Here is a 26,324-nt window from a genome sequence, read left to right on the forward strand (position 1 = left end):
ACTATTCAAGAATGAGGTAGTTGGCTCATCCCATCACATATTTCTTTCAAATTCCCCCTACATCATAACTATATATTTAGTATATAGTATGTACCAACCATAAGTATATTACATCATAAGTACATAGTATATTACCAACCATTTGTTCTTTTTTTTTCTTTTGTTAAATCTAGAAATGTAACTAGTAAACAGACATCATAACAATAATATATTCAGTATAATTTCACACATGAGATATAGAAAGGTATGGAAATTTTACTTTTGTCTTTCTGGGGTAAATAGGTTGTTTGTGATAAACCACTAGCTAAAAAACAAAAAACGATGCAGGAAAGTAAGAACGGAAAAAAGACAACAAAATAGGAGTATATTAATACACAACAATGACATACCTAGTTAATCTCACACGTGGAGTCTGGGGAGGATAAAATGTAGCAAACCTTAATGCCTAAATCATACTATTGGTCATTGGAAGTATGACAACACTGGGAATCTTAGTAGCTTAGTTGGTTGGTTACCTAAACTCCCACCATATTGGTGAGGGTTCGATTCATCACCTTGTAATCCCCTTTGATCTCCATTTCCCTTTTCCCTGCCCCCAATTAAAGAAAAAAAAATATGATAACACTCAACTATCCATTAACTTTCTACCATAATTTTCGACCTTCATATCTTCCTATTTAAGGTCACTTCTACACCGAACCTCTCACATATCCTTTTCTCCGCATCCTCCCACCACCTCTTCACATATCTGAACCATCTCATTCTCACTTCTCTTAATATTTGAGCATCCTCATCTTTGCTATCTTCATCAACTGAACATGGACACTCTTGACTGATCAACACCCTGTCTCATACAATAGTGTTGGTCTAACCACCATTCCGTAGAATTTACCTTTAAACCTTGTCAGTATATTCTCATTGCACAACACCCCAAATGCGAGCCTCCATTTCACTTCTCCATTCCAGTATGATGTGTGATATAACCATAACCAGGCGTAGCTACATGATTGTTAGAGTGTCCAATTGGACACCTTTCGTCTGAAAAATATTATTGTATATACAAGTAAAATGATACATAAAATAATTAAATAACATATTTTGGACACCCTTAACACAACCAGTAGTTTTAGATGCTTGGAATTAGGTAGTGTGCGCGTGTTTGAATCTCACTAGTTCTACATTTTGAAAAGAGCTTTTGTTGTGCTATTCTGGACACCCTTTGTGAAATTTCTAGCTCCGCCTCCGCCGCTGATCATAACGATATGCAACATTAACATTAATCGTCTCGTCTCCTCGGATAAATTCCTAGCTCTGCCACTGATCATAACGATATGCAACATTAACATTAATCATCTCATCTCCTTGAATTATGAACTAAAGATACTTGAAGGAAGCAATAATATTAAGACCCATTTAACCATATAACATAAAAACAACATGTAATGTCTCAATTTAAAGAGTCTCCAAAGCATAAGATTAATAAAGCTCACAGTTTTGGAGCGAATCTAACGTTCTTTATCAAGTTCCGAAAGAAGCAAATTTTCATCCATGGCAAAAACATGGGTGACATTTTTTGGTAAACTGGTCCTCCATTTGCACCCATTTCTGCTTCCATATCTGTAACGAAGAACATTATTTCAGAAGTTTTAGCCGTCAAATCTCGTTATAACAATCATTTGTTATGTTTATAATGATATGTTTATTTCATTTTGCATAGTTTTAAGATATTTTTTACCCTTCTACAAAAAAAATTACCTTGGAACTTTTTTCAATAATTCAAATTATATGATACTACAAAACTATAGAACACGTAACCCCATTATTATTCCTATACATAACTAAGCTACAAATTTCTGAAAGTAGAGAAAATGCAAAGCATCTGGAGATGGAAGGGTATAACTTTAGACCAACATTGTAGTATGATAATTGTGATATTTCAAACTGCTTATGCACGAGATAAAGAGTCAAAAGCATAGAAGCAAATATGAGTCATTCCCAAAATAACTGATATTACACAAATCTGAAAAATAAATTAGAAAAAACAGAATAAGCTGATAAAGAAGCTTTTGCCATTTAAAATTTACATGAAAGGCATTGATATATTTTCACTCTGATACCCAACATTGCTAAAAAAAACAAAAAACATAGCAGCAGGGAAGGATTTCAGGAACTTGTGGCAACTAAGACTCAAAAGTGAGCTTGTGTGTTTACTCTTCCGCTAGTTTCTGTCCAATAAAAGTCCCAGCAATGCAAATAGTTCAAACTGGAACATCTGTAGAGGTAAGTTGATTTATACAATAGGCAGATTCTACCCATGCAATTAGTTCATAATCAATCACAATATTTTGTGGCAACACACCGGATAATAAACCGATAATGGAAATAACTACTATGCTAAAGTATATACAGAAGTCTTCTAGCATTGTTTTTCTGTAGAAGGCTTGACCAGCAAGAGGAAGTGTTAGACGAAGCCAAAAGAAGGATTGCCTAAATTCTCCTGCAGCATCCATCCTTCTGGTATTATCAACTATACCTTCATTTTGCTCAATCCCAGTAGGAGAGGAAATAGTCATTTGGCAGATTTGTGTCACTAGGTGAATCTTTAAAATACAAGCTCTTTTCAAATTATCCATCTCAGGATCTGCAAAGGATGAAGCAGGAATTTGTTGTATGTTTTTGTTCTTTAAACAACTAGATAAATGACAGTGGAATCCCCAATCTTTGTTAAGCCTCATGAGAAGGGCCATCTACGACAGATGAAGCAGAAAAAGAGGGAAACCAGAGTTCTATGCGGGTTCCTCCGGTTCCAATTGCAGCATCTGTTACTCTTGGTGAGATCACCCGCACTACACATCCATAACTCTCCAGTATTTCTTGAGAAACAGTTAGTCCAGCCACAAAGTTCCATGTCATGTTGTCCTCTACCCTATCTTCAGAAAATAAGTCTGCCCCAAAAGGTGCTAGAGAGTGCATCTGTGTCTATACAAAAGTAAAAAGACACAATACTTCAATTCTATCACACACAAGCCACTTGATAAATTTAGTCATGAGCACACTCCTTTGCTATTATTAAGTTCATATTCGCATTTAAGTGCCACATTTTATCATCTTAATATAAGGCATTGTCTCGGTGATCATGATATTGAATAGATTTCATGACACATACCATATAGTGCATATCAAGGCCATCATCGTCAATTATAACAAGAGCACCCCCTGCAGGTGCTCCGGTTGCAATGATTTCAACCTTCCCACCAGCTTGTATACGCAATAAAGCACCCTCGATCAAATTACCCAATGCCTGGCGTAGAGCAGGCTCTTCAATGGGTACCTGTAAAGATCTTGGAACCTCAGAAAGTAAAACAGCTCTCTTCTGCTCGTGTGCTAAAGGCACCACTGCTCCCACCAAATCCACCAGTACATCAGAAATGTTGCATGGTCTTTTGAGGAAGGAGATGACAGGAAAAGACAAAAAAAGGAATAATCAGCATTCTCCAAAATCGAAGTGTTGTTCCACAAGCTAGGCGCCAGCACACAATCGAAGACTCCATAAATCATCATATGGCATCAAACTAGAAAAAAAAGGACAATCTGCATAGTATTCCCGGACTCGTCGCCCAATACAAGAAGCATCAATATAGGCAAGCTTAAGGGAGAAACAGGATGGAAAGTGTTGGCAACCTCTTAAGTCTACCAAAGGTTCACACATGCAAATTTTGAAAAAATAAATAAAATGATGACTTCATCTTGTCTGTAAGCTATGTTTATTGTTTCCTATTTCTTTGTAGCAGTGGTTTGCAGTAGGGAGTTATTCCTCCACTTACTCATTCCAATAGTACTTGCTCCATCCCAATTTTTGTCACTCTTTCCTTTTTAGTCAGTTCCCAAAATAAAAGACACATTTCTACATATAGTGACAATATAAATTTAAAATGTCCATTTTACCCTTAATGATGATATATAGCCACAAAATATTAATGGCTTATTCTAGACCGCAAGTTTCAAAAGTTTTTCTTTCTTTCTTTAACTCCATGCACAGTCAAACACCAGTACATAAATTGGAATAGAGGGAGTATTAGGAAGTTATTTCCTTATTTTTAGGCAGTTGTTTGAATTCAATAAAATGTGTGCAGAAAATTATTCCAGTTTTTTAGTACTTTAACTCGAGAGATTGCAGGTCCTCTCTTAACGAATCAGCACCACAGGCTACAAGAAGAGAACCATCTCCCGAACTCCTAATCTACTCCATAATAACACTGATTTTGTGTTGCAGTGTCCGGCAACCACAGAAAGGAGAACCGTCAAGCAAAAATTTCGGGAAGTTGATGGCTGGAGGACGAGAGTAGGAGATATTATAATTATTTAGTATGTACCGTGCTGTCATATACATAAACATTATTTGAAGCTGACATAATGCAATAGCTTTCGAGACCATAGGTCTCTAGAACGAAAATAGTTTGAATGCCAAAAGTGTACCTGATTCCTTCCTGGCGTAAAGGGGCAAGAGCAATAGGTGGCATTGGCATTTCTAGATCCTTGGATTTTAAAGAGAAAGATTCTAGCTTTTGAGACAAGTTATCGGATAACTGTGACCTCACCGACTCATGATCAGGATGAGTTGATTTAGGCATCCTTTTCAATGTTTCTTCACTATAGCGCATTATATTAGCCTGAAAAAGGTATAAGCCAATATATTCAATATTTCATCTTTGTTATTCTCAAAATCACCAATAGGCAAGACAAAAAACTAAGGCAAACAAAGCTGGCGAAGTGTAAATGGACCTTCAACAATCATTGGACGTTTATCTTTTGCAATTATTCTAAGTGATTTTTGATAACTTCAATCTGTTAGTACTATGAATATCCTCCAGAGCTAGATATTTTAGTTCATGACAAGAGTTTACGTCCTCTTACACCGTCCTGTTGAAGCTGCCAACTTGCTCTTAGCATTGAATGAACTCAATTTGTACCCTTTCCAAGTTTCCGGGAAAGTCATAGCTGTTTTAAACATATAAGGGGGCTCGTCTCAATCTTTCTCCCTCCTTTCTCAGTCAGAGTCACACAGAAGAACAGTGTGAGAGAGAGAGGCACAGTTAGTGAAATACCTTTGTTAAGGAAACAGCATCCTGGAGTCCCTTAAGAGTATCACTCAAGCAATCACCTTGCTCCAAAATGTCTTGAACAATGTCATATGAAATCTGCATAGGGTCATATGAGTAGATTAGCTCTTCATTAGAAGTATGATTAAAAAAAAATTCACTAAAAAGTAACCGATTATTTGGGGGCAAAAGAAAGTGAAGCAGGATAAAGAAAAAGTTGGGGATGTAAATTTCTTGAGCCACATACCTCACTCTTTCTAATCTGAACAGATAACATCTTACTCAAAGTTCGAATACTGGAAAGAGAACCCCGAATCTGCACATTAAAGATTCATAAAAAAATGATTATTTTCTTAATCTGTATAGTGTACATTGTCACAACCTCAAACTGCTGGCATATATAGGTGCAGCTGCAGTGCAAATCTTACTTGCTCAACCAAGTTGCTCATCCTGATATTATTTTGCCAAGTGGACTGTTGGAGCAGAATTGATTTCTGAAAGGGTCGCGTTAGTTAGTTTTAGACAAAAATATATCAAAGATAGATTTATGACAAAACTACTGTGCATAACTGGAAAGTAAGAGAACAAGAATAATAAATAACAAAATGCTCAAAGAAGAAATCATTTCATGGCAATAAACACAAAATAGTTAAAAGGATGTAATAGTGTCAACATTATTGCCATATATGTCAATATTTTCGTTATATTTAGGATCTGTTTAGATTTGGTTCCTTCTCTTTTATTTCCATGGTGGTAACAAACATATACAAAGATTCATTAAGTTCAATCAGATACTACGATTACAAGTTTTTGGATGTTAGAGTAATTACATATTTTAGAAGAAATAATTATATATAAGAAGAATGTAGATCAATGTAGTGAATTCTAGACATCATATATTTTTAGCACCTTTGTCGTATCAGTATTGTACCTGATCCATGACATAAGCCATTGCAAGTGAACGAGAAATATTTATTGCATTTAATCTTTGCTCAGCTGTAAATTTTAACATCTCAAAGGAGTGGTCACTTGAAGTTTTGATATTCAATGATTTCAAATCTGTGCTAGGAGGTAAAGGAAAAGTCTCCTCCTGGGCAGGCCATCCTTTAACATTAAGCCCTCCCTTATCCCATGTAGTGCTTGGGAGTTCCGCAACTAAAAATCCAACAATAAATGGGTGTTTCAACATAGGGAACACCACAGCTCCAAGCTCGGGAAGTAACTCTGCCTAAGATGAATAAGACTAGTCAAACACAGTAAAGTCATAATTCAGTGCAAAATAAATTTGAAGAATTATTTGATGTACCTCTTGCCTTGAAAGAGCTGCTTCAGCAATTCTTAAGCCTGCTGGAATGCTAAAGTTACCAATTAGAATCACTAGATCAGTCGCATTAACACGTGGATGTAAAATAACCCGCTGCAACTCTAGGCGGTCCATTACATAGCTACCAGCTGGTCTTACATAAACCTGCAATTCACTAGATTAGCACAAGCAAAGTAGAAAGGCAAAATTGTTTCAAGTCTATATCTCCACAAGAGCCAGGGGACTTTCCTCTTTAGTTTTGGTTTTGGTTCTTGACCTTCTATAATTTAGAAAATCCAAAAGAAAATAGGACAAAGATAATCCGCTGTTCACAACACATGAAACCCAACCAAACATGGGAGATGTTGAGAGTTATCAAATGAAACAAAGTAAAATAGAGTTTAAGCAAAGTACTATAGTAAGAATAAAATAACTTGGTTTCATTTGATTTGTCAATGTTATATTGTTAAAGGATAATAAGATGGTTAGCATTCCTTTATCTTCTCAATCTAATCACTTATATTGTTCCAAACAGAACTTTATTTTTGAGCATCCAATCCAGTGTCACAAGTTTATCTAACCTTCTGGACCAGTGTCACCAAAAGAAAAAAGCGCAAAAAAGCCCTACGGTTCATTGGGGCTTAATCATAAATAAAGTGTGGGCTTTAATGAAAAAAGGCGTAAAGGGAGAAAATGATAAAAGCAAAAAGCGCAAAAAAAGTTCCAAGGTTCAATATATATATATATATATATATATATATATTAATTATAAGCAGGAATGACAAAATATATGAACAAAGAAATTAGAAAAATAAAAATATATGAACAAAGAAATGAGAAAAATATTTCGATAAAGTGAAATATCAGTTATTTAGTATCGCCTTTTCAGAAGAGGCTCATTGGCAAGGAAAAATATACCTTAGAAGCTAGATGACGAGATTGAAGTGCACATTAAGTGAGGCGAAGCGCTCAACATGTTTTGAGCTTGCTTCAGGGCTTAAGTGCACCTTTAAAAACACTATTCTGGACCACTCCTTTATGAGGACTCTAGTTTGTCCATACTTTTAGATTATTTCTAATGGGTTCAAGAAAACTGGTGAAAATGAAAGAACAAAATAATGTGTGGAAGAGGATACAGATTCAGGTTGCCCGAAGTAGGACCAGTTGATGATATCCACAAGAGGGGTTGTAGTCCTAGGAAAAGTATACTTCACCTTTTAAATGTTTCATAAGATGTCTTCCCTACTAGGCTATCAATGGATCAACCACTACTCCCGACTTGATGGCAACTCATCCAATTGGCCATTTGAGATGACTTTACTCAGTTGGGTCTACCTGCTAGTACTGATTTTTAGAAATTTGTTGCAGTGGAAGATAAAAACTGCCAATGTCTCAGTGGTTACGCTGAAAATTCATGTTACAGGTCTTGTCTAATAACAATAGAACAAAAAAAGAGAAAGAAATCATGTAACAGATTACAAAAGTTAATTTAAAGCCGTCTTTCGGTTTACAATCTCTACAGTATCTCTAGATCTAAAGAGAGCATCATGTCATTCTTCTCTACCAGCACATACTGCCAGATAGTGGAAGAAGAATGAAAGTTCCTTAAGACACTTAAGCTCCACTACCATTGCCTACTGCTCATGGTGGAAGCTCGTTTTCTTAAAAAGGAAAAGTAGAGCATGTTGCATGCTATAGTATTGCTCAACACTAGACTTCCCTTATCAACTTCGACCTGAAAGAAAAATGAACTATATTCTACTTAACACCAATGTAATTGCCGAAGAGCAGAGAAAACAAAAGTACAAGCACTAATAGGCAAGCGCAGCACAGAAACTAAACTGAAAATTTCACTGTATTAGACCTTCTTGCACTCAATTCAGGAAATAGGAGACCTAATAAAAGGCACAATGAACTTAATAAGGGCTAAAGCAGTACAGATTGCTGAAGACTATAGCTGGAAGAATGTAGAAAATTATCTCAACTCAAAAAGTAGAAAAGCAAGCAGAGTTTCGTACAGTAGGTAGGAACTGCTTAAATTCATGATCCAAAGCATTACACCCAGCAATAATAGACATAAACATAAAGATGCTTAAGCTAATGAAACTAACTTGTAATATAGAAATGTTCTTTCGATCAAATCATTAATTGAAGGACAAGGTAAACGTTTCTTACGGAAAGAACAGAGTCAGGATGAACTATACGGCAAAACAGCTCCAATTGTTCAAGGCAGAGTCTCTGAAAATCAACACTAGGTAGCACCAAACCTCTATTTTTACCATCATCCTTTTCAATCGTCTGAACGAACTCCACCGGCGACGTCGACGCATTCCGTATCGCCGCAGCAACAGCTGACGCTGAAGTAACCATACTGTCTCCGTCGCCGTCTCCATCGTCTTCGGAGCAGGTGCCACTCACGTGCCGGAGAGTAGTGGAGGAAGTAGCGGCGGCGTTGGTGAGAGTGAGTGGTGATAGCCTCTGGGAAGACGCGTGAACAGTTGTAGTTTTGTAGAAGGTAGAGGGGGAAAAGAGGAGGGTAGGGGGGTAGTGAGGGGGTGGGGTGGGATTGGATAATGGATTCTGCGGAGGAAATGCAGAGAGCAGCATTTTCTTTATGATCGGATTTCAATGCGAATGCCTGTTTGAGAGGAAAACGGTCCAATGCCGTCGTTCAATTGGTCCACGAGGGTCTTATAAATGTGGGTCCAACTAGTAACTAATTTTATTTCTCTTTCCTTATCTCTTTTTTTTTTTACATTCATTTTTCAACGTGAATACATCTTAATTTTTTTATTTATTTTGTGAAATACATTTAAACATTATATATATATATATATATGATACATCTGAAAGTGAACTTTATGTCCTTTTATGTTCTCGATGAAATGACTAAAAAAGAGAACGACTTTTATGACTAAGTTCTTGTAGAAGCAAGAGAGTGCTTAGTTCATCACATTTTTTATAATTTACAAACTTAAAGAAATGAAATAATAGACATGTAGTATGTGATAGTATATGTGACTTGTGTGTTACTTGGCTTAGTTTTTGAAAATATATATATATGTTCACGTCGCTCACTAATTGTTACCTTCAATATTTATTCTCAGTTCTTGTTCAACTATTGATGTGATTACCTCCAGCCTCAGAAAAGATCTCTCCCTGTGTGAGTGCCATGAGGGCTAGTGTTAGCTACCCCAAGCTCATTGGGGCTATTGTTTGTTGGGGAGATAGGCATACACTCCCCTATACGTGCTGCTAGATCTTACACATACGCGAGTCAATATGTGTAACTCTGTGTACTTTGAAAAGTATTTTTTATTTTAACATAACTGAAGTGTTAGCTTCAACTTCATGATTTACAGCTTATAGTTTCAGTTATCAACTTATGTTTATTTTCAAACTTTATATGATTTTCATGTTTATTTGTGAAATGTATTTCCATGCTTATACTGCCTTTATCACAGAAAGCCTTGCTCTGCCTGTAGTCCAGCTTATCCGCCTATCATCCTGTGGGATCCCACATTTAGTTTTATTAGTATCTGTGGGAATACCCCGTAAACAGTTTTGTCTTCAATATTTTTAGAGACCAACGACTTTCCTAGTAGGTATTATGAATTGCAGTTTTAATATTCAGTTTTAGGATCCATTGATTAAGTATTAGTTGGGTTGTGTTATGATCCTATTGTAAAAAGTCCCACATCGGTAAAATGGGGAGTACAGAAAGTAAACAAAGGTTTGTGTGACTTGAAAATGATATGAATTTTGTTAAATTTGGTTTTGAGTCTAACTCACACCCAAAAGCTAGCTCAAGGGAGGCGAATGATATTACAATGTTGGTAGTTTCCTCTGCCTTTGCACTCTAGGGTCAATCTCCGTTTGGCCTGAGGTGATTTCAAGAATCAACCAACGGAAAATCCAATGCCGGGGTGACACAGTCTCCTTCTCGCCCAAAAAAATGCAATAGAATGAATCAAATCAATAAGCTTTTTGACTGATTCAGGGCGTTACCATCTTTATACCTCCTTATTACGTCCTTTAAAACCACGGACTTAAGAAATCAAGATGCTATTACATATAAAACACAAAAATGCATGACGCCAGAGCAGTCTCAAGGTGAAATGAATCGTCATAGTATTGAAAGAAAAAGTAAGGTGAAAAGTTGAACATTTGTATCCTCAAACCTTTTCTCAGCTATTAGTGAATGAATCAGGTTGTATTTCAGTCAAATGACACTCATTAAACTATATGTAGTTAATGAACCAGAGGAGATTAGTCAATCCTATAGAAACCAAATAGGAAAGAAACATAAGACAGTATGTAAAAGAGTAAACATTCAATGGTTAACTCTGTTGCAGGCCAAACTCAGAGGAATTGGAGGATCTGAGAACGAGCCGTTAACAATCTGATCAAATATCCACTTATTAGCTGCTTCTGTGAAGTGAGTTCCATCCCAACTAATCCGAACTGATGGATCCTTGCATGAAGAAGCAATCACTATCTCTTTTCCGTTCACCACTTTCTTGCTTCCACATTTTATGAATCTGTTGTAATTGTACTTCCCACCATGGCCACAACAAGCTAGGAATGGGTTCTCAAATCCTGTCATTTCACATAGAACCTTTAAATATGCATTTCTAGTTACTCCTTCCGTCTCAATTCGTTACTCGTTTGTTTGGTTTTGATTTGACACGGAGTTTAAGAAAGTAAAGAAGACTTCTAAATCTTGTGGTCTTGAAATAAAGATACATAAAATGTAACAAAATGTCCTTTAATCTTGTGGTCTTAAACATGCCGCATAACCTATGAAAATTTTGATCCAAGAATAACTAGTACTACAGTCTGCAAGTCTTTTATTTACATAAGACTTCAAAATCTAGAAGCTAATGCCATGAAAAAGATTAAAATGAATTCAAGTTCAAGATAAAAATGTTAGATCATAAGATTACCTAGCTTCTTTGCATGACCGATGAGCGAGTATTTAACCGAGTAGACATCAACATAAGTGAATGCAGCTAAAGGAAGTTCTTTCCTGAGCTGAACAACACTTTTCTTCAACAGAAGGTTGAAGTACTTTGACACTTCATTGAAGGGATTAGCACAACCATACTTATCGACTTGTGCTGTTGTGATCATAAAGCGGTCCATAACGTATGGTAGACAACCTACTGGTCCAGTATTGTGAATCCAAAATGATCTACCACCTTTTGCATATACTTTCTGCATTTATAGAAAATGAACAAAACTCGTAGAGAAAAAATAAGTAAATAACTAATATAGATTGGTTTACTTTTACTGACCTTTATAACATTGGATAACTGAAAGAGCAAATCAGGAACATAAGCCTTTACTTGATCAGTGGACATATTAAGCTTGTAGCCAGCGGTGAGATCATTTTGTCCGATATCAAACGTGTACAATGCTTGAGAAAAGTCTTCCTCCTTGGGAAGCAATTGGCCAAAGATATTTCCTGTGAAGAACAACAAAACTCTAGCCTGTTCCAAAATAAAAGCATACTATTCTCATCTGCAGTATACGCAATAAAGCTAGTACCTTTCTGGCGAATTATCTGAGATCTTGTATGAAAATCTGTGAACTGAACACCTTGTACGTCCAGTGAAATTGGACTGTATCCACTCTGGCCCATGGTTGTGTTTTGAGGTCTAATTGTTGATCCTGCTGTGGCAAAATTAGCTCCATGGCTGAAGTTGGAACCAATCGAATCAAGAAACGCGCTAAGATAAGGCAAATCTAAGCCTTCAGCTGGCAAATTCAAAAATCAGGAACACAAAAAAACATCAGAAGCTGATCAAACAAATCATAACAAGAAAACAAAAACTTGTCCTCTGTCTCAAAGTTGTGTTAAGTATGACAAAAAATCTTTCCTAGTAACCAAACACCTTAATATATTTTTTGAGGAAAACATTTTCCACCAAAAGAGAAAAAAATGTAGGAGCTGGGGTTTTAACCTGTGCACTCCAAAAGGGTAGCGGCTGCGGTTTCCCTTGTTATAAAAAAAATGACTACCCTTACTTTATCGGGGAGAGTCATTTTCCTTCTCAGTTATCTCAACTCTTAACTTCATATCACCGCTTACACAATTATTTAGACATTATAATCAATCTCTAATACTCAAACATTTCATCAAGGCAATATCATGTTTGCTAATTATCATTATTCATCTTTAAACTTTTTGACTATCTGATCAAACACTGGAAAATAGTTTTTGGAAAATGAAATCATACCAAACGCAAGAACTAAGGCATTCGTTGCAGTTGGTTGTTAATAAAATAGGAAACATAATCGAAGAAGAAATGACTTTGAAGTGTAGTAAATCAACTTTCCCCAAAAAAAATAAAAAAATAGCCCGTATACAGATTGGGAAAAATACAATACAAGCAATTCCCTTTAGGAGGGATACAACAAAGTTCATATATGTTTATACCTACATATTTTCCTTATGTTACTTCAGGAGAGTTCATATATTTATAAATCTTAAAAAAGGACTACACACTCATCGTTATTTCACGAACGTATGTGTCTATTCAATTTAATGGTACAAACTATGTAATAATCCATTAGTAATAAGAGGAGATTTTAGATTACCAATGAAATCAATAAGGAGACGGCCATCGGAGAATCGACCAGCAGGGGCATGAAAGGAAGTTTCACCATTGGGATAAGGAGCTTGTCCAAATGCTGCTGAAAGGCCACCAGTATCTGAGTTTGAGTCACCAAAGTTGAAAATGGCTGCAAAATTGCAATTGCCTACGATTTGGGTTGGCACTAAACACAAAAATACAATCAAGATTTGTGTTACCATGGTCATAACAAATATTCTGTTACATTAGATGCCAAACATATAAAAGGTTTTTTTTTTTTTTTTTTTGATTGATTGTTCCATTTTTCAAAATTGAGACAAATATGTAGTCTTTTTTAAATTATTGCTTGAAAGACTATCTGATTCTACTAAGAGGTTTTAAATTGGCTTAAAGGTTGATCAAATCTACTTTTAAGTTAGTTTTTAAATTTTTAGAAGTGTTTGACAAATATGAAAAATAATTAAAAATAAATCAAAAATTACTTAAAATAAGTTGAAAAGTGTTTGACAAGGTAAAAAATGACTTAAAATAAGTCAAAAACTAAAAGTAGGTTTTCCCCCTACTTTTTATTTTTTGACATAAAAGTCATTTCAGTTTGACTTTTTATTTTTAACTTAAAAACTATTTTTTTTAAGTCAATCCAAACGGACTCTAAATTCAAGGAAATGGTGACTTGATTTTTTTTAAAAATTTAAATTGACATAATATATGTACATGGGATTCGACCTGTACTAACCCAGTTACCTACTATTTAAATTGACCATATGGTCCTCAAATTATGCAGTCAATTTTGATCTGTTATTTACAAACATATCTTGATGGGAGATATAGTTTTGTAGTTGTTTACAAATTTGTTATATTATTTTTGTGTTTTTTATAAAAGATTTTTATTTTTATATATGAAAAATTAAAAATATATTTTATTCTATTCAATTTATAAGTCGTTTTATTCTCCTAATAAGGTTAGTTTATGAAACAAGACTTATCTGTATCAACGAGAGATTATAAAAAAAAAATTGGAAAAAAAGGCAAACAAAATGATACTGAATGTCCACACAACTTTACTTCCGTCATTCAATAACTCATTTTCCAGCGACTCAATTTTATAGTTGAAAATGAAAATAACAACGAAAAATCAAGAGACTAATTAAAGCAACCTAGCAAGTCATGATTTTCGTTTGTGGTCCTTTTTTTTTTTTGCAATATTTTTTTTTAATAGAAGATCCTCTTTTGACTAGTAGATCTTTTAGATCACCGTTTAAAAATATGTTATAGGAAAATATTTAAATCACAATATTGAATTTTGATAATTTATCTAGTAAATTCATTGAATTTTATTTTTTATCAATATAATTACTTAACTTAAGATAATAACTCAATTACGTTTGACAAAATAATTTATTTTATATTCCATATAAACATGGACACTACAACTAAACAATTTTTATTTTTATTTTAAAGAAAAAACAATACACGGAGTCTTACAACTGAGAGTAATTTATCAAAAATTATAGTTGCACAAATTTTAAAAAATAGAAACAAAATCTACCTAATGATATAAAAAGGTACATTTGCATAAATCGAAATCGGTTTATTAGAATCAAAGTAAGATTTTTACTTGAAATTGAAATATTATTTAGTTCCCAGATCGATCTAATCTAATAATACACCCACAAAATAGCTCAATATCCATTTGATCTAGGATTTTTTTATCCATAAAGATAAAAAGTGGTTAACTAATTTATCCAATTGGTACAATCTTGATTGAATTACTTATCTTATTTTTTATGACATGCCATATTCAAGGGAAGTGGTGGGTCTGAATATAAACCATTCACAATTTGTTCAAACACCCATTTATTAGCAGCCTCTGTGAAATGTACACCATCCCAATTAATTCTTTCTGATGGATTTTTGCATGATTTTCCCAATATTACTTCTTTGCCTTTCACCTTTATCTTGCTTCCACATCCATGATTTATGTTGAAGTTGTACTTTCCTCCATGCCCACAACAAGCTTGTAATGGATGCTCAAACCCTATAAACTCACCAACCAGGGGTAAATTACGGGTTCAACAGAATTCAATAATTTGTGTTACAAGAGATCATGAGATGTATGATTGGTTTACATACCGTGCTTGTTAGCGCGATAGATGAGTTCATACTTGACGGAATAAACATCAACATAGGTAAGAGCAGCCAATGGAAGATCCTTTCTTAGTTGAATCACTGATTCCTTCAACTTAGCATTGAAATATTGAGCCACTTCATTGAAAGGAGAAGCACAACCTGCCTTATCAACTTGCCCTGCTGTTATTAACAGACGATCTAATACGTATGGTAGACAACCAACTGGACCTGTGTTATGTATCCAAAAATATCTACCACCGCGGCTATATATACCCTGCAAGTCACCAATGAAAAACCGTTATGATCATTCTGGTGCTCAACATTGAGTGAGATGAATACTGCTCTGATACTATGTAAAATTAAATTTCTTATTACATATGTACCTGAATAACCGTTTTGAATTGATCGATCACATCAGGAACATAAGCTCTAACTTGATCAGTGGACATGTTATTGAAGTAACCAGCAGTTAAATCATTTTGTCCAATGTCAAATGTGTATAACCCCTGAGAAAAATGTTTCTCCTTAGGCATCAACTTACTAAACACATCCCCTGTACACATTATTATAAAAAAAAATCAGAAACAAGAATATTAGACTACAGAACAAAGTATGAACTATAGATTTTTATTACCTTTGTTACGAATAATCTGAGACCTGTGAAGGAAATCGTTGAATTCGTAACTCTGAACGTTTAATGAAATGGGGCTAAAACCACTTTGATGAAGAGTTGTGTTTTGTGGTCTGATTGTTGAACCAGCTGTGGCAAAGTTGGCTCCATGACTAAAATTTGAACCCAATGCATCTAAGAATGCACTTAGATGTGGTATTCCTAAGCTTTCAGCTGAAAAAATCCACATCAATATTGCTTAGTAGTATATAGTTTTTTAAATATATAAGTGGAACTAGTAAACCAAGAGTAGAAAACTTTCTATAGCAACTTATTTTTTCTACTTTCAAGAGAAGCTACTTTAATGGAACCTATTTTCATACAGAAAATATTATTCAAAATATTTTACCAATTGAACATGATTTTTTTTTAAAATCTTCATCCATACCAAACAAATCCAGTATCAAAACTAGTTACACTATAACAAAAATAATTTTTAGTGATAATAAATATATACATTAATAAAGAGTGATAAATTCTTTACCTACATTGGTTTACAATGAGTAATAATTGCTGCTACAAATACTCAATCTGTCCAACAACAGTTGTCCACTATTAACTTTGCACACTTCTTAGGAAACTATAAATAGAAGTGTAATTTTACTATATCACCTTTTAAATATAATAAATACAATGTCTTGAAAAATGTTATAGGGAAATAACTATAATTAATGATAAGGGTAAATTAGAAACTAAGTATAAAATTATTCATTAATTTTATAAAGTGGACAAGTATTGTTGGACATCTCAAAATAGTATAATGGACAACTATTATTAGACGGAGGGAGTATATATTTGACAATCATTGTTACTAATTAATGCTAAAGATCATTTTTGACACAGTGTTAGTATGTTTTAATGCTACTTCTGTTTTTCTAAAAATAAAAACAAATTTTACTCAAAAAGCCCAAAATAACACCCCGCCCCCACCCCCCCCACGCCAAAAAATAAAGGCTCTTAAATCAAATCCACACACTCATCACAAGAAAGATTCAGTTTGATTTAACAGTACAATTCAAATACATGAGAAGCTATTAGCGTCGGTGGATTCTTTATTCAGCCTTTAAAATAAACCTTCCTAATACAAACAAAAAAATGTCACATTTTACCTTTCCCACCGCTACTCTGACTATAATTTTAATGGTTCGTCTCGAGTTTGAGATTTAAAAATTAAAAATATTTAAGAGTATTATTCTTCTTTAATAGATTTTAGAAATAATGAATTTGAATTAATCAATTTTTTGTATAAAACAAAAAAACTCACTCTAAACGTTAATAGCAATACAAGTTTCTAAAGATGATTTCACTATTGCAAGAATATTATTTTTTAAATTTTGAATTATATGATATAGTTAAAATTTGCAGAGTTAAATTTTAAACTATTATCATGAATTTTGACATAATATTTTTCCATTTTTAACTAAAAAATTTATATAATATAAAAATTAAGTAAAAAAAATACTATAAACTATAGTAAATAAAAATTTAAAATATTTAATAATCATTTAGAAAAAATTGGTAAAAGACATTTAATTGATTTTCGAAATTCCAAGCATAACATAAAATAGTAAGAAGAACTTCATAGTAAAATAATTTTAAAGAAAAACTTTAATTTGTTGTAATTAGTCAATATTGAGAAATAACAATTTCAGTGAAATCTGAAAACGATGCAAATTTTATCACTATCTTTTAAAATTAAAAAGAGTATTTTAGAAAAACGTTCAAGCATATCAAAACAATAATCAACATTGAGATTTAAGTGAGATTATAATAATTACCAATGAAATCAATAACAAGACGACCATCACAGTACCGTCCGGCAGGGGCACCAAAATATGTCTCTCCGGCGGGTGGACCAGCCTGACCAAATGCCGCCGACAATCCACCGGTGTCGGAGTTTGAGTCGCCGAAGTTGAAGACCGCCGGAAAATCACACGGTGACTTGCTCTTAGCAGCAATTGAAAATGGAAATACAATTAGCAACACTAGAAGAACCACATTTTTTGAGTAATTAGTAAGCTCCATAAGAGAAATTGTATTTATTAAGTATATTCTATAAAACAAAGAAGAAAAAGAAAGAAGTTGAAGTTGGTAAATGGATATGATGAGATTATCATTATTTATATATATATGAAGGGGAAAAAGTTAAAAAAAATAAAAATGACGTGGGTCGAGTACTATGGTTTAATTTTATGTAATTTTTTTTTAGATAAAGTTACTTCATATTTGTTGCTCATACAAAATGATAAATATCACGTAAAATTAATTAAGACAAGTGCAAATTGTTACTAATAAAGGTGATAAATATATAAATGGACCTAAATACTAAAGTTATTATTTTGTTGCCGATAGAAGGCAATAATTATCAAATAAAATTAGTTGATATATGCAAGTTGGTCTAAACACTCCATCTGTTCCTAATTATTTGTTCATTTTTAAATTGACACACTTATTAAGAAAAATAAAGATTGACATAATGAATTTATCATTTTACCCTTATTAATTATGAAGTGGATGAATTAAAAATTAAACATTTTCAAAATGTTCTTCCTTTTTCAAAGTAATTAATTGAGAGTATATTATGTACAAAGAAATTGTTCTTTCTTGATTTATCAAAATTGATAAATAAAAAAAGACAAATAAAAAGAAATTAGACAAGTAATTAGTGGAGGAAATACTAAAGTTATAAAAACGAACACATAGAAAATAACGATAAATAGATAAATATGATGAGGTTATTATGGAAAAGAACTATTGTAGGGCTTCAAGTTCACGAGGTTTGAGATTATTATGATAGGACAAATTTGGTCAGGTTAGAATTAGTGTAGTACTTGCCTTTTACCACTTTGAATATGTTAAAAAAAGGATTATTTTTTTATAAAAAAAATAGGTAACATTAGATTTTAATTAACAATTCTTAACTATATTTTCAATATTTATAATTTGCAGTTATATTTTTAGTTTGCTATTTGTTATATCCAATTATATTTTTTTGTGATTTTCTACAAAAATACGAATATATTAAATTAAGTAAAAGATGTATGAATTAAAATAAATTACTCCTTAAAAATATTCTTATTTCAAATTGGACTCTAAAATGTATATGTTTCATTGATATTCTGAAGAATTCAAAATCTAAATATAAAATCTGTCAAATTTCTTTTATTCATTTTGTGCCATAGTTGTATTCATTGTGACTTACTTGTATTCAAATGTTACCAAATTTCTTGTATCTTCATTTTTATTCTAACACGTTGTTATATTCGTGTGTGATCATAAATATTGATAATTTTTCTTATATTCAATACCAATAAGCTAAGTATGTATTCAATTTTCTTATTATATTTATTTATGGTCAATGTATATTGCTTTCATTTTTGTTCGTAAAAAATTATCAAGTCTTTTTATATATCTAATGCATTAAAATCTCTTGATGTATTTATTTGCGTGTGATTTTATTATTTTCATTTGAGTCAAACGTGTTGTTGTATTCGTAAAAATTATCATTTTTTTTAATACCTAACTGTGTAAAATGCATATAAATATAATTATTTAACAGCTGAATCCAAATACAAGAAAATATAAAAATTCTAACTCTTGAAAAGTATACACATGTGGAATGCAGTTAGTACTTATCATTCAATTCAAAAAACATATGAATACAATACAAAATATATATTTGGTACTTATCTTTCAACACAAACACATAAGAATACAAAATACAAAATTTGATGCAAATATAAATATTTAACAATTTAAGGGATTTATAACTATTGAAGTGCATTTGGTACTTGCCTTTCAATAGGAAAAACATATGAATACAAATGCATAACAAGAAACAATACAATTGAATACATTGACCTAAAAAATATAACGATCAACTGATACACTTGAATATATTGATATAAATGTATCAGTTGAATAGTTAATACATTGATAACAACTGAATATGTTGATACAAAAGTATACCACAAAAAAAAAAAAAACAGTTGATTATATTTAAACCATCTTCAACTGGTCTATTCTCAATATACTCAATTCCTTATGCTTGCTTAAGAATTTAATCCAATATCTTTGATAAACATTGATTAGTAATTGATTCTAAATATAATTTGTATACACATTTAATGAATATTTTTAATACATATATAAAATATAGTATATTAAAATTTACGAAATACGATTATAACTACTACTTGCGTAAGATGTGATTGGGTGACAAGTGATCATCATAGGGTGAGATAAGCTTATTGATATTTGTTATCTCTATTTTTAGAATTGTAAACCTAACGAATCAAAAAATAGCAACCAAAAAGCGATTAACTGCAACAAACTAAACACACTAAAAACAGCAAGCAAAAAAGCGAAAAAAAATTAAAAAAACTAATAGTTTTATTAAACTCGATAACTATGATTAAAACTGCATGTTCTGCCTCTCCTTCGTAGATCGCTCCGCACGAATCATCTTCCGTCTCTCCCAAGATTGCTCCGCACGACTCTTCTTCTCTTTCTTCTTTTTGTCTTTCTCCTCAAGTTCCTCCCCTAATTCATTCTTCTTTCCCTCCAACTTTCCATTATTTTCATTGTTTTGAGAGAATACTTTTCCATTCCCAAAATCATCATCAAGAAGATGAGAAGAGAATACTTTTTCATACCCAAAATCACCATCAAGACGTCTTGTTGTTGGTGCCATGATTCTGTATATGAGCTATGTAGTGAACAAATTAAATAAGAGGTAAGAGACTTAGATTGAAAATATGTAATAAAGGCCTCTTCTATTTATAATACTAACAAAACCAAATTAAATTACAACTAACAAATCCTAATTAAACACAATTAACTAAATAGTATAAATAACAAATCCTAAACTAATTAGAAATTCTATAATTAAATTACCATAAATAATAAATTCTAAACTATTAAGGAATCATATTCTTGATTTATTTCCTAAAAAAGGAAATGTAATTCGTTAATTTTTATTTGGGATTCGAAATACATTAATAACAATTGAATATGTTAATATAAAAGTATACCAACAAAAAAATGCAGTAAGATTATATTTGAACCATCTTCAACGGATCTATTCTAAATATATATTCAATTCCTTACATACTTTGATAAACAATGATTATTTATTGATTCTAAATTTAATTTGTATACACATTTAGTGAATATTTTTAATACATATATAAAATATAGTATATTAAAATTTACGAAATACGTAAATTATAACTACTACTTGCGTAAGATGTGATTGGGTGACAAGTGATTATTGTAGGGTTGAGATAAGCTTATTGGTATTTGTTATCTCTATTTTTAGAATTGTAAACCTAAAAAATCAAACACTTTAGTTGGCAACTTGCAGTGCTTCAGCCTTTATAGAAACTTTTTGTTACACATTCCACTTGAGCACAAAAAGACATTCTTCACGATAATGATCACCTGAAATCAGTTTTCGAGCTAATTTTTTTTATCTAGGGTTCGATATTCATAGTGAACTCGGATTATTTTGAATTTACACCACATAGAGTCCTATTGTGGAGGAAGTGTTCCCTACCAAAGATATTTTCATGTTGGTTAAAAGAGGAGCAACACTACATCATTTGGTAATAGTTTTCCGGGTTAGTTTTCTGGACGTGGATTTCGAATTTTAATATTATAAATTCATATTTGATACTTTTGTTTTAGTAAATTTTTAATATATATATATATATACACAATTTGGGTCCAAATATACAATTTTATAATTTGTGCCTAATGCAATGAAAAAAAAAAAGGAGTTTTAGGTTAAAGGATTTGGTAGATTTCAAAGGCAAATTTTTTGACTACATAAACTTTAGATGAAAGGATTATAGAATTAGTATAATATAAGATCCGCATCTTGAAATTTTCAAAAAGAATGCGTATATAAAAAAAAAAATTAATTTACTATGAATAAAAAAATTAAAAAATCTTAAATATAAGTAGCAGATTTTTTGCACCACTTTCTTTAAAAAATAAAATAATTAAATTTGATCTAGTAAACCTCGAAATCTTACGTATGATGATGAAAATCGTCAATAAATCAATTATGTTTTAGACGCATTATTCTGAGAAATTATCCATTAAAGTGAATTCAATTTCTCTGACTTAAAAGGGAAAGAATATATTCTAGCAAGAAATTACACATTGCGCTACAGTTCATGTACACTTAAACGTGCACATAAACTAGGAAGTACATATTATAATTAACTTTGTGGAACATAATATTGTTGAAAAATTATATGCACATCGAAAGCATACCCAAAATCATACTTTTTATATGAATAATAGATAATTAAATCGTTTATATTAGAACATATATAATTATGCTAGAATACATAAACTTGCTGAAATTTAATTCAAGAATTACCTCTTGAAGCGTGAGCAGATACCTTCAACGAATTCCGGCAGATCTTCAAGCGAATCCACAAGATAGACAGCAGCTATGTAGTCTTCTACAATGATCCCAAGTTCACCTTCGAACTCTCTCAATACTTGGGTGGGCAAGTATGTTAGAAAACTGATTCATCTTCTAGGTTAGGAGAATCCCTACTTATAGAAATTTCTTCCCAATCCGAAAAGGAGAAGAAAACCCAGTTTTTCTTGAAAAGAAGAAAAACACACGTTCGTTTTTGTTGAACCAAAACTAACGCTCTTCCTCTATTTTTTCTGAGTTCTAGTTAAATATGGACATTGTAGGGATCACAAAATTAATTACTGAGACTTCCTATTATGGAAATAATTTCAAATAATTAATTTGAATTATTCTTACCATTATAAATTACAAATCATTCCACTATAAATTCGTAATTGCACTCCTCTATTTATAATTCAAAATTCCTCATTAAACACTTGTGTAATTTCCCATGTTAAGATTACATATACTAATCAATAAATTAATTTACTGACGAATTTAATTCAATGATTAATTTCCTTTAGAGCATTACTTAACTTATTTCATGTGTCGGATTCATAAATTCACTTGCAAGGTTTGACACGATGAAAATTTATAAGCTTCTCAAAAGGCATATCAATCAATCTCTATAATGAGACATGGATTCCATCAACTAACTTATTATTTCACCAATATATATTATTATCATCCAATCTACCAGACATATTGACTCATCTCAGAATCTCACCTTTTAATAAATCAAAACGATAATTAATATATACAGATCATAATAGTTATATCAGGATTAAGAATATATAAGTACATTTAATTACAGTTTAGAGAATATTCTTTTGTCAGTTAGTCTAAAGCAACTATCTCTACTCGGTCCCGTTCAATACATACAAAATGCACTAGCACAAGAAGTTGGAACTATACCGTTCCCACAATCAAGATAAATTATATAGAATCTTGTGCTACAATCGTACCGATGTCATGTCCAATTTCTATCCTAAATTGTGAACAAAAAACTTTATACTTATAAGAACCGATGATTAATTAATCCTCTGTGTATAAGCTAAAACTCTATACACTAAATCATTTACTATATAAGTAAACAGACACCATAAATAAATATATGATTTATTAAAACTGAATAAATATTTATTTTATACTAATATTATATCTTAACATATGATTAATAGTATATATCCTAACAAATATAAAGTCAATATCACTTTGTAATATCCAATTTGGTAGTGTGTGGAAAAGCAATGGTACCACACCATTTGCATGCGCAGAAAGTGAAAAAGAAAGATAAAACAAAACGTCGATTTGAGAAAACAAAGAATTAGCCGTATCGCATGAGGGATAAAAGATAATTTAATCTATGATTAATTTAAAAATGATTTTATGTCATGGTTGATTGAGATAAATCGCACAATAAATTATATTTATCTCAAGATCAATTATTACAAAATTATAGTATTTTTTTATCCTCATTAAAATAAACGTAACAATTCTAAAATAATCAATCTTGAAATAATTTATTTCCAAAACGAGCCATAAGCCGTGGGGCGGGGTGGGGTGGGGGGGGGGGGGGGCTGTGGATTGTTTAGCATGTGAATTCTGAACAACTGTCTTGCACTCCTCCCTAGCTAATTGGTTTCCTTCTATTTTATTTTCATAATATATATGATATTTAATTTGATTTCAGTTGACATATATGTTCTTCAATTTTAGATGTGTACAAATATAATTAAATTTATATTAAATTGAACAAGTAGACACACATATTCTATGTAACATAATACACATAGAACGACATGTAAGATATAAAATTGTCACTTAAGATATTTGTCTATTTGTTCAACTCTATACTAATTTAAGTGTCTATTTATATATAACATATTTATATATGATGCCAAAAAACAATAGTGTTTAAGATAATTTCCTCTCACCTTAATTAATTGTGTAGGTATTTTTATTAGTACCCGATAATCGTGTCAATCAAAATTGGAAATTGTTACACTATACATTAGCCCCAAAAAATATTTTTATGTTTAGTTAGTATACCGTGTATAATCTCCTTTCATCGAATTTGTAACAGTTCCATTTTTTATGATTTTCCAGATGAAACTAGAAATTACCAAGGAGTTATGCATAGCATATATAACCACTGTATAATATGTATATAATTTATATTTGTTATAAATTTATTATATACGTTTTATACATTGAGAACACAGCACTACAAAAGATTACAATTAAGTGAGTTAAAAAAAATTAATCGACTAACTATCTATTTTTAAAAAAATCCCTTTACTTATATAGATAGAATAAACTCATCTGAATGTTTGTATTTATTTTAAAATTTTTGTGATTTTATTTATTGACTAAAAGGATTGTGTTGCTAGAGAAAAATAATTTGATTAATTAGTTTGTCAAAGTTATTTGGACACGCAGAAACAAAGGCATGTTGAGAAATTTGTATGCTTGTACTTTGTATCTTCTCATAGAATTCGTGGGGTATGGTTGACACCTCTCTCTATGTACCATTTTTTTCGTATAAATTCCTATGAGTTTGAATCATCAAAGGAGCAAACAATATTAATTTAATCAAATTTTCGAATGATTAATCAAAAAAATTGTATAATCAAGTTTTTGAATGAAGGGAGAAATTTAATCAAAAGGGTGGATTATTCACATTAAGAGTAAATACACCTAAGTTAAAATGTACTCATTTCGCATCTAATTAACAAATGCAAATAGCAAGCATCTGAGATTTTGTTTCGTAATTTCTTATAAATTTGTTTTTAATTTTATGTCCTTTTAAACTAGATTTTTTTTTTTTTTTTTACACATTAAAAATTTAAAGGTAATTTCTTCTTCTATTCAATTTGTTAGTGACCACAAGAAATCTCCACAATACTAATAGAAGGTCGTATTCCTTTTACTCTATAATAAGAAGAAAGAAAGCAAAGAAGTATTTTCTATGTCTCAATTTATGTGGCATTTTTCGTTTTTCGAGATTCAAACAATTTAAGTTTGACTAGAAATTTTTGCATGGAATCTTTAAATTTTTTTGAAATGAAATTTATATATTTGCAAACTACGTAAAAAAAAAACTATAAGTCACAATAATTGGCAATTCAAAATAATTAAAAGATATATAAAAAATTTATGGTCAAATATAGTCTTGTTTGAATCATGAAATCCGAAAAGTGTCACATAAATTGAGACGGAGGGAGTGATTTATTTGGCATCTGAAATAGTAATATCCGTTTTATTTCAAATATAATTGTTTGTACTTCACTACCATAAGTTGACTTCATGGCCCAATGGATAAGGCGCTGGTCTACGAAACCAGAGATTCTGGGTTCGATCCCCAGTGAAGTCGTTTCTTCTTTTTGGAAAAAATCATCCATGACACTCTTTCATTATTGTCAAAAAGAATTTTCACGTATTTGTTATACTGCTCAGACTCTTCAAAAATGTCAATGAATGCGTTTTAGATTCTCCAAAAGTATATTTTAGGAATTCGATATGGATGTGACATCGAAAGTGAAGAGTCCGTGCAAATTAACATATTTGTCCTATAAAAAAAAATTAAACCCACACATAGAGGGTTGTTGTATTAGAATTATTTATTAAAAGAATTTTCACGTATTTGTTATACTGCTCAGACTCTTCAAAAATGTCAATGAATGCGTTTTAGATTCTCCAAAAGTATATTTTAGGAACTCGATATGGATGTGACATCGAAAGTGAAGAGTCCGTGCAAATTAACATATTTGTCCTATAAAAAAAAATTAAACCCACACATAGAGGGTTGTTGTATTAGAATTATTTATTAAATGGTAAAAATTAGGCAAATGACATAGTATAAGAAATACACTACTTCCTTTCCCTACTCTTTCATTAATTACCAAAAATCTTTTTTTTTTAGTGTTTTTCGGATACATAATATAGCAGTGTGGATACTTAATATAGCAGCGCGGATACTTTAATTAATAACGGGCGGATACTTAAATTATTAAGTTGTTAGCATCACGGATACTTAATTAACGGGCGGATGCATAATATAGCAGCGCGGATACTTTAATTAATA

General features: G+C 31.7%; 3 protein-coding genes and 1 non-coding gene across 4 annotated transcripts; 1 reads left to right on the forward strand and 3 right to left on the reverse strand.

Moving 5' to 3' along the window:
* Positions 1-2,376: 2,376 nt before the first annotated feature.
* LOC125814928 (chloroplast sensor kinase, chloroplastic) lies at positions 2,377-9,034 on the reverse strand. The gene is made up of 9 exons (XM_049494368.1): positions 8,578-9,034; positions 6,406-6,567; positions 6,031-6,327; positions 5,528-5,593; positions 5,347-5,415; positions 5,106-5,198; positions 4,477-4,670; positions 3,167-3,440; positions 2,377-2,979 (listed from the first exon to the last, which is right to left on the reverse strand). Exons 1-9 carry the CDS (start codon positions 9,007-9,009, stop codon positions 2,725-2,727), a joined length of 1,842 nt encoding a protein of 613 aa, XP_049350325.1. The 5' UTR covers positions 9,010-9,034; the 3' UTR covers positions 2,377-2,724.
* A 1,661-nt stretch (positions 9,035-10,695) lies between these two features.
* On the reverse strand, positions 10,696-13,319 carry LOC125815492 (GDSL esterase/lipase At3g26430-like). Its single transcript, XM_049494975.1, has 5 exons — positions 13,006-13,319; positions 11,937-12,162; positions 11,700-11,889; positions 11,349-11,619; positions 10,696-11,001 (listed from the first exon to the last, which is right to left on the reverse strand). The coding sequence occupies exons 1-5, from the start codon at positions 13,226-13,228 to the stop codon at positions 10,736-10,738; spliced, it is 1,176 nt and encodes a 391-aa protein (XP_049350932.1). The 5' UTR covers positions 13,229-13,319; the 3' UTR covers positions 10,696-10,735.
* Positions 13,320-14,759: 1,440 nt separating this feature from the next.
* Positions 14,760-17,898, reverse strand: LOC125815204 (GDSL esterase/lipase At3g26430-like). The gene is made up of 5 exons (XM_049494621.1): positions 17,580-17,898; positions 15,766-15,975; positions 15,515-15,684; positions 15,135-15,405; positions 14,760-15,039 (listed from the first exon to the last, which is right to left on the reverse strand). The coding sequence occupies exons 1-5, from the start codon at positions 17,824-17,826 to the stop codon at positions 14,780-14,782; spliced, it is 1,158 nt and encodes a 385-aa protein (XP_049350578.1). The 5' UTR covers positions 17,827-17,898; the 3' UTR covers positions 14,760-14,779.
* Positions 17,899-25,540: 7,642 nt separating this feature from the next.
* On the forward strand, positions 25,541-25,613 carry TRNAR-ACG (transfer RNA arginine (anticodon ACG)). Its single transcript has one exon. It is a non-coding gene; the product is annotated as a tRNA-Arg (tRNA).
* The last annotated feature ends 711 nt before the right edge of the window (positions 25,614-26,324 follow it).

Source organism: Solanum verrucosum, unplaced genomic scaffold (assembly GCF_900185275.1).
Source record: "Solanum verrucosum unplaced genomic scaffold, falcon-dt-bn FXZP01000085.1, whole genome shotgun sequence".
Taxonomy (NCBI): domain Eukaryota; kingdom Viridiplantae; phylum Streptophyta; class Magnoliopsida; order Solanales; family Solanaceae; genus Solanum; species Solanum verrucosum.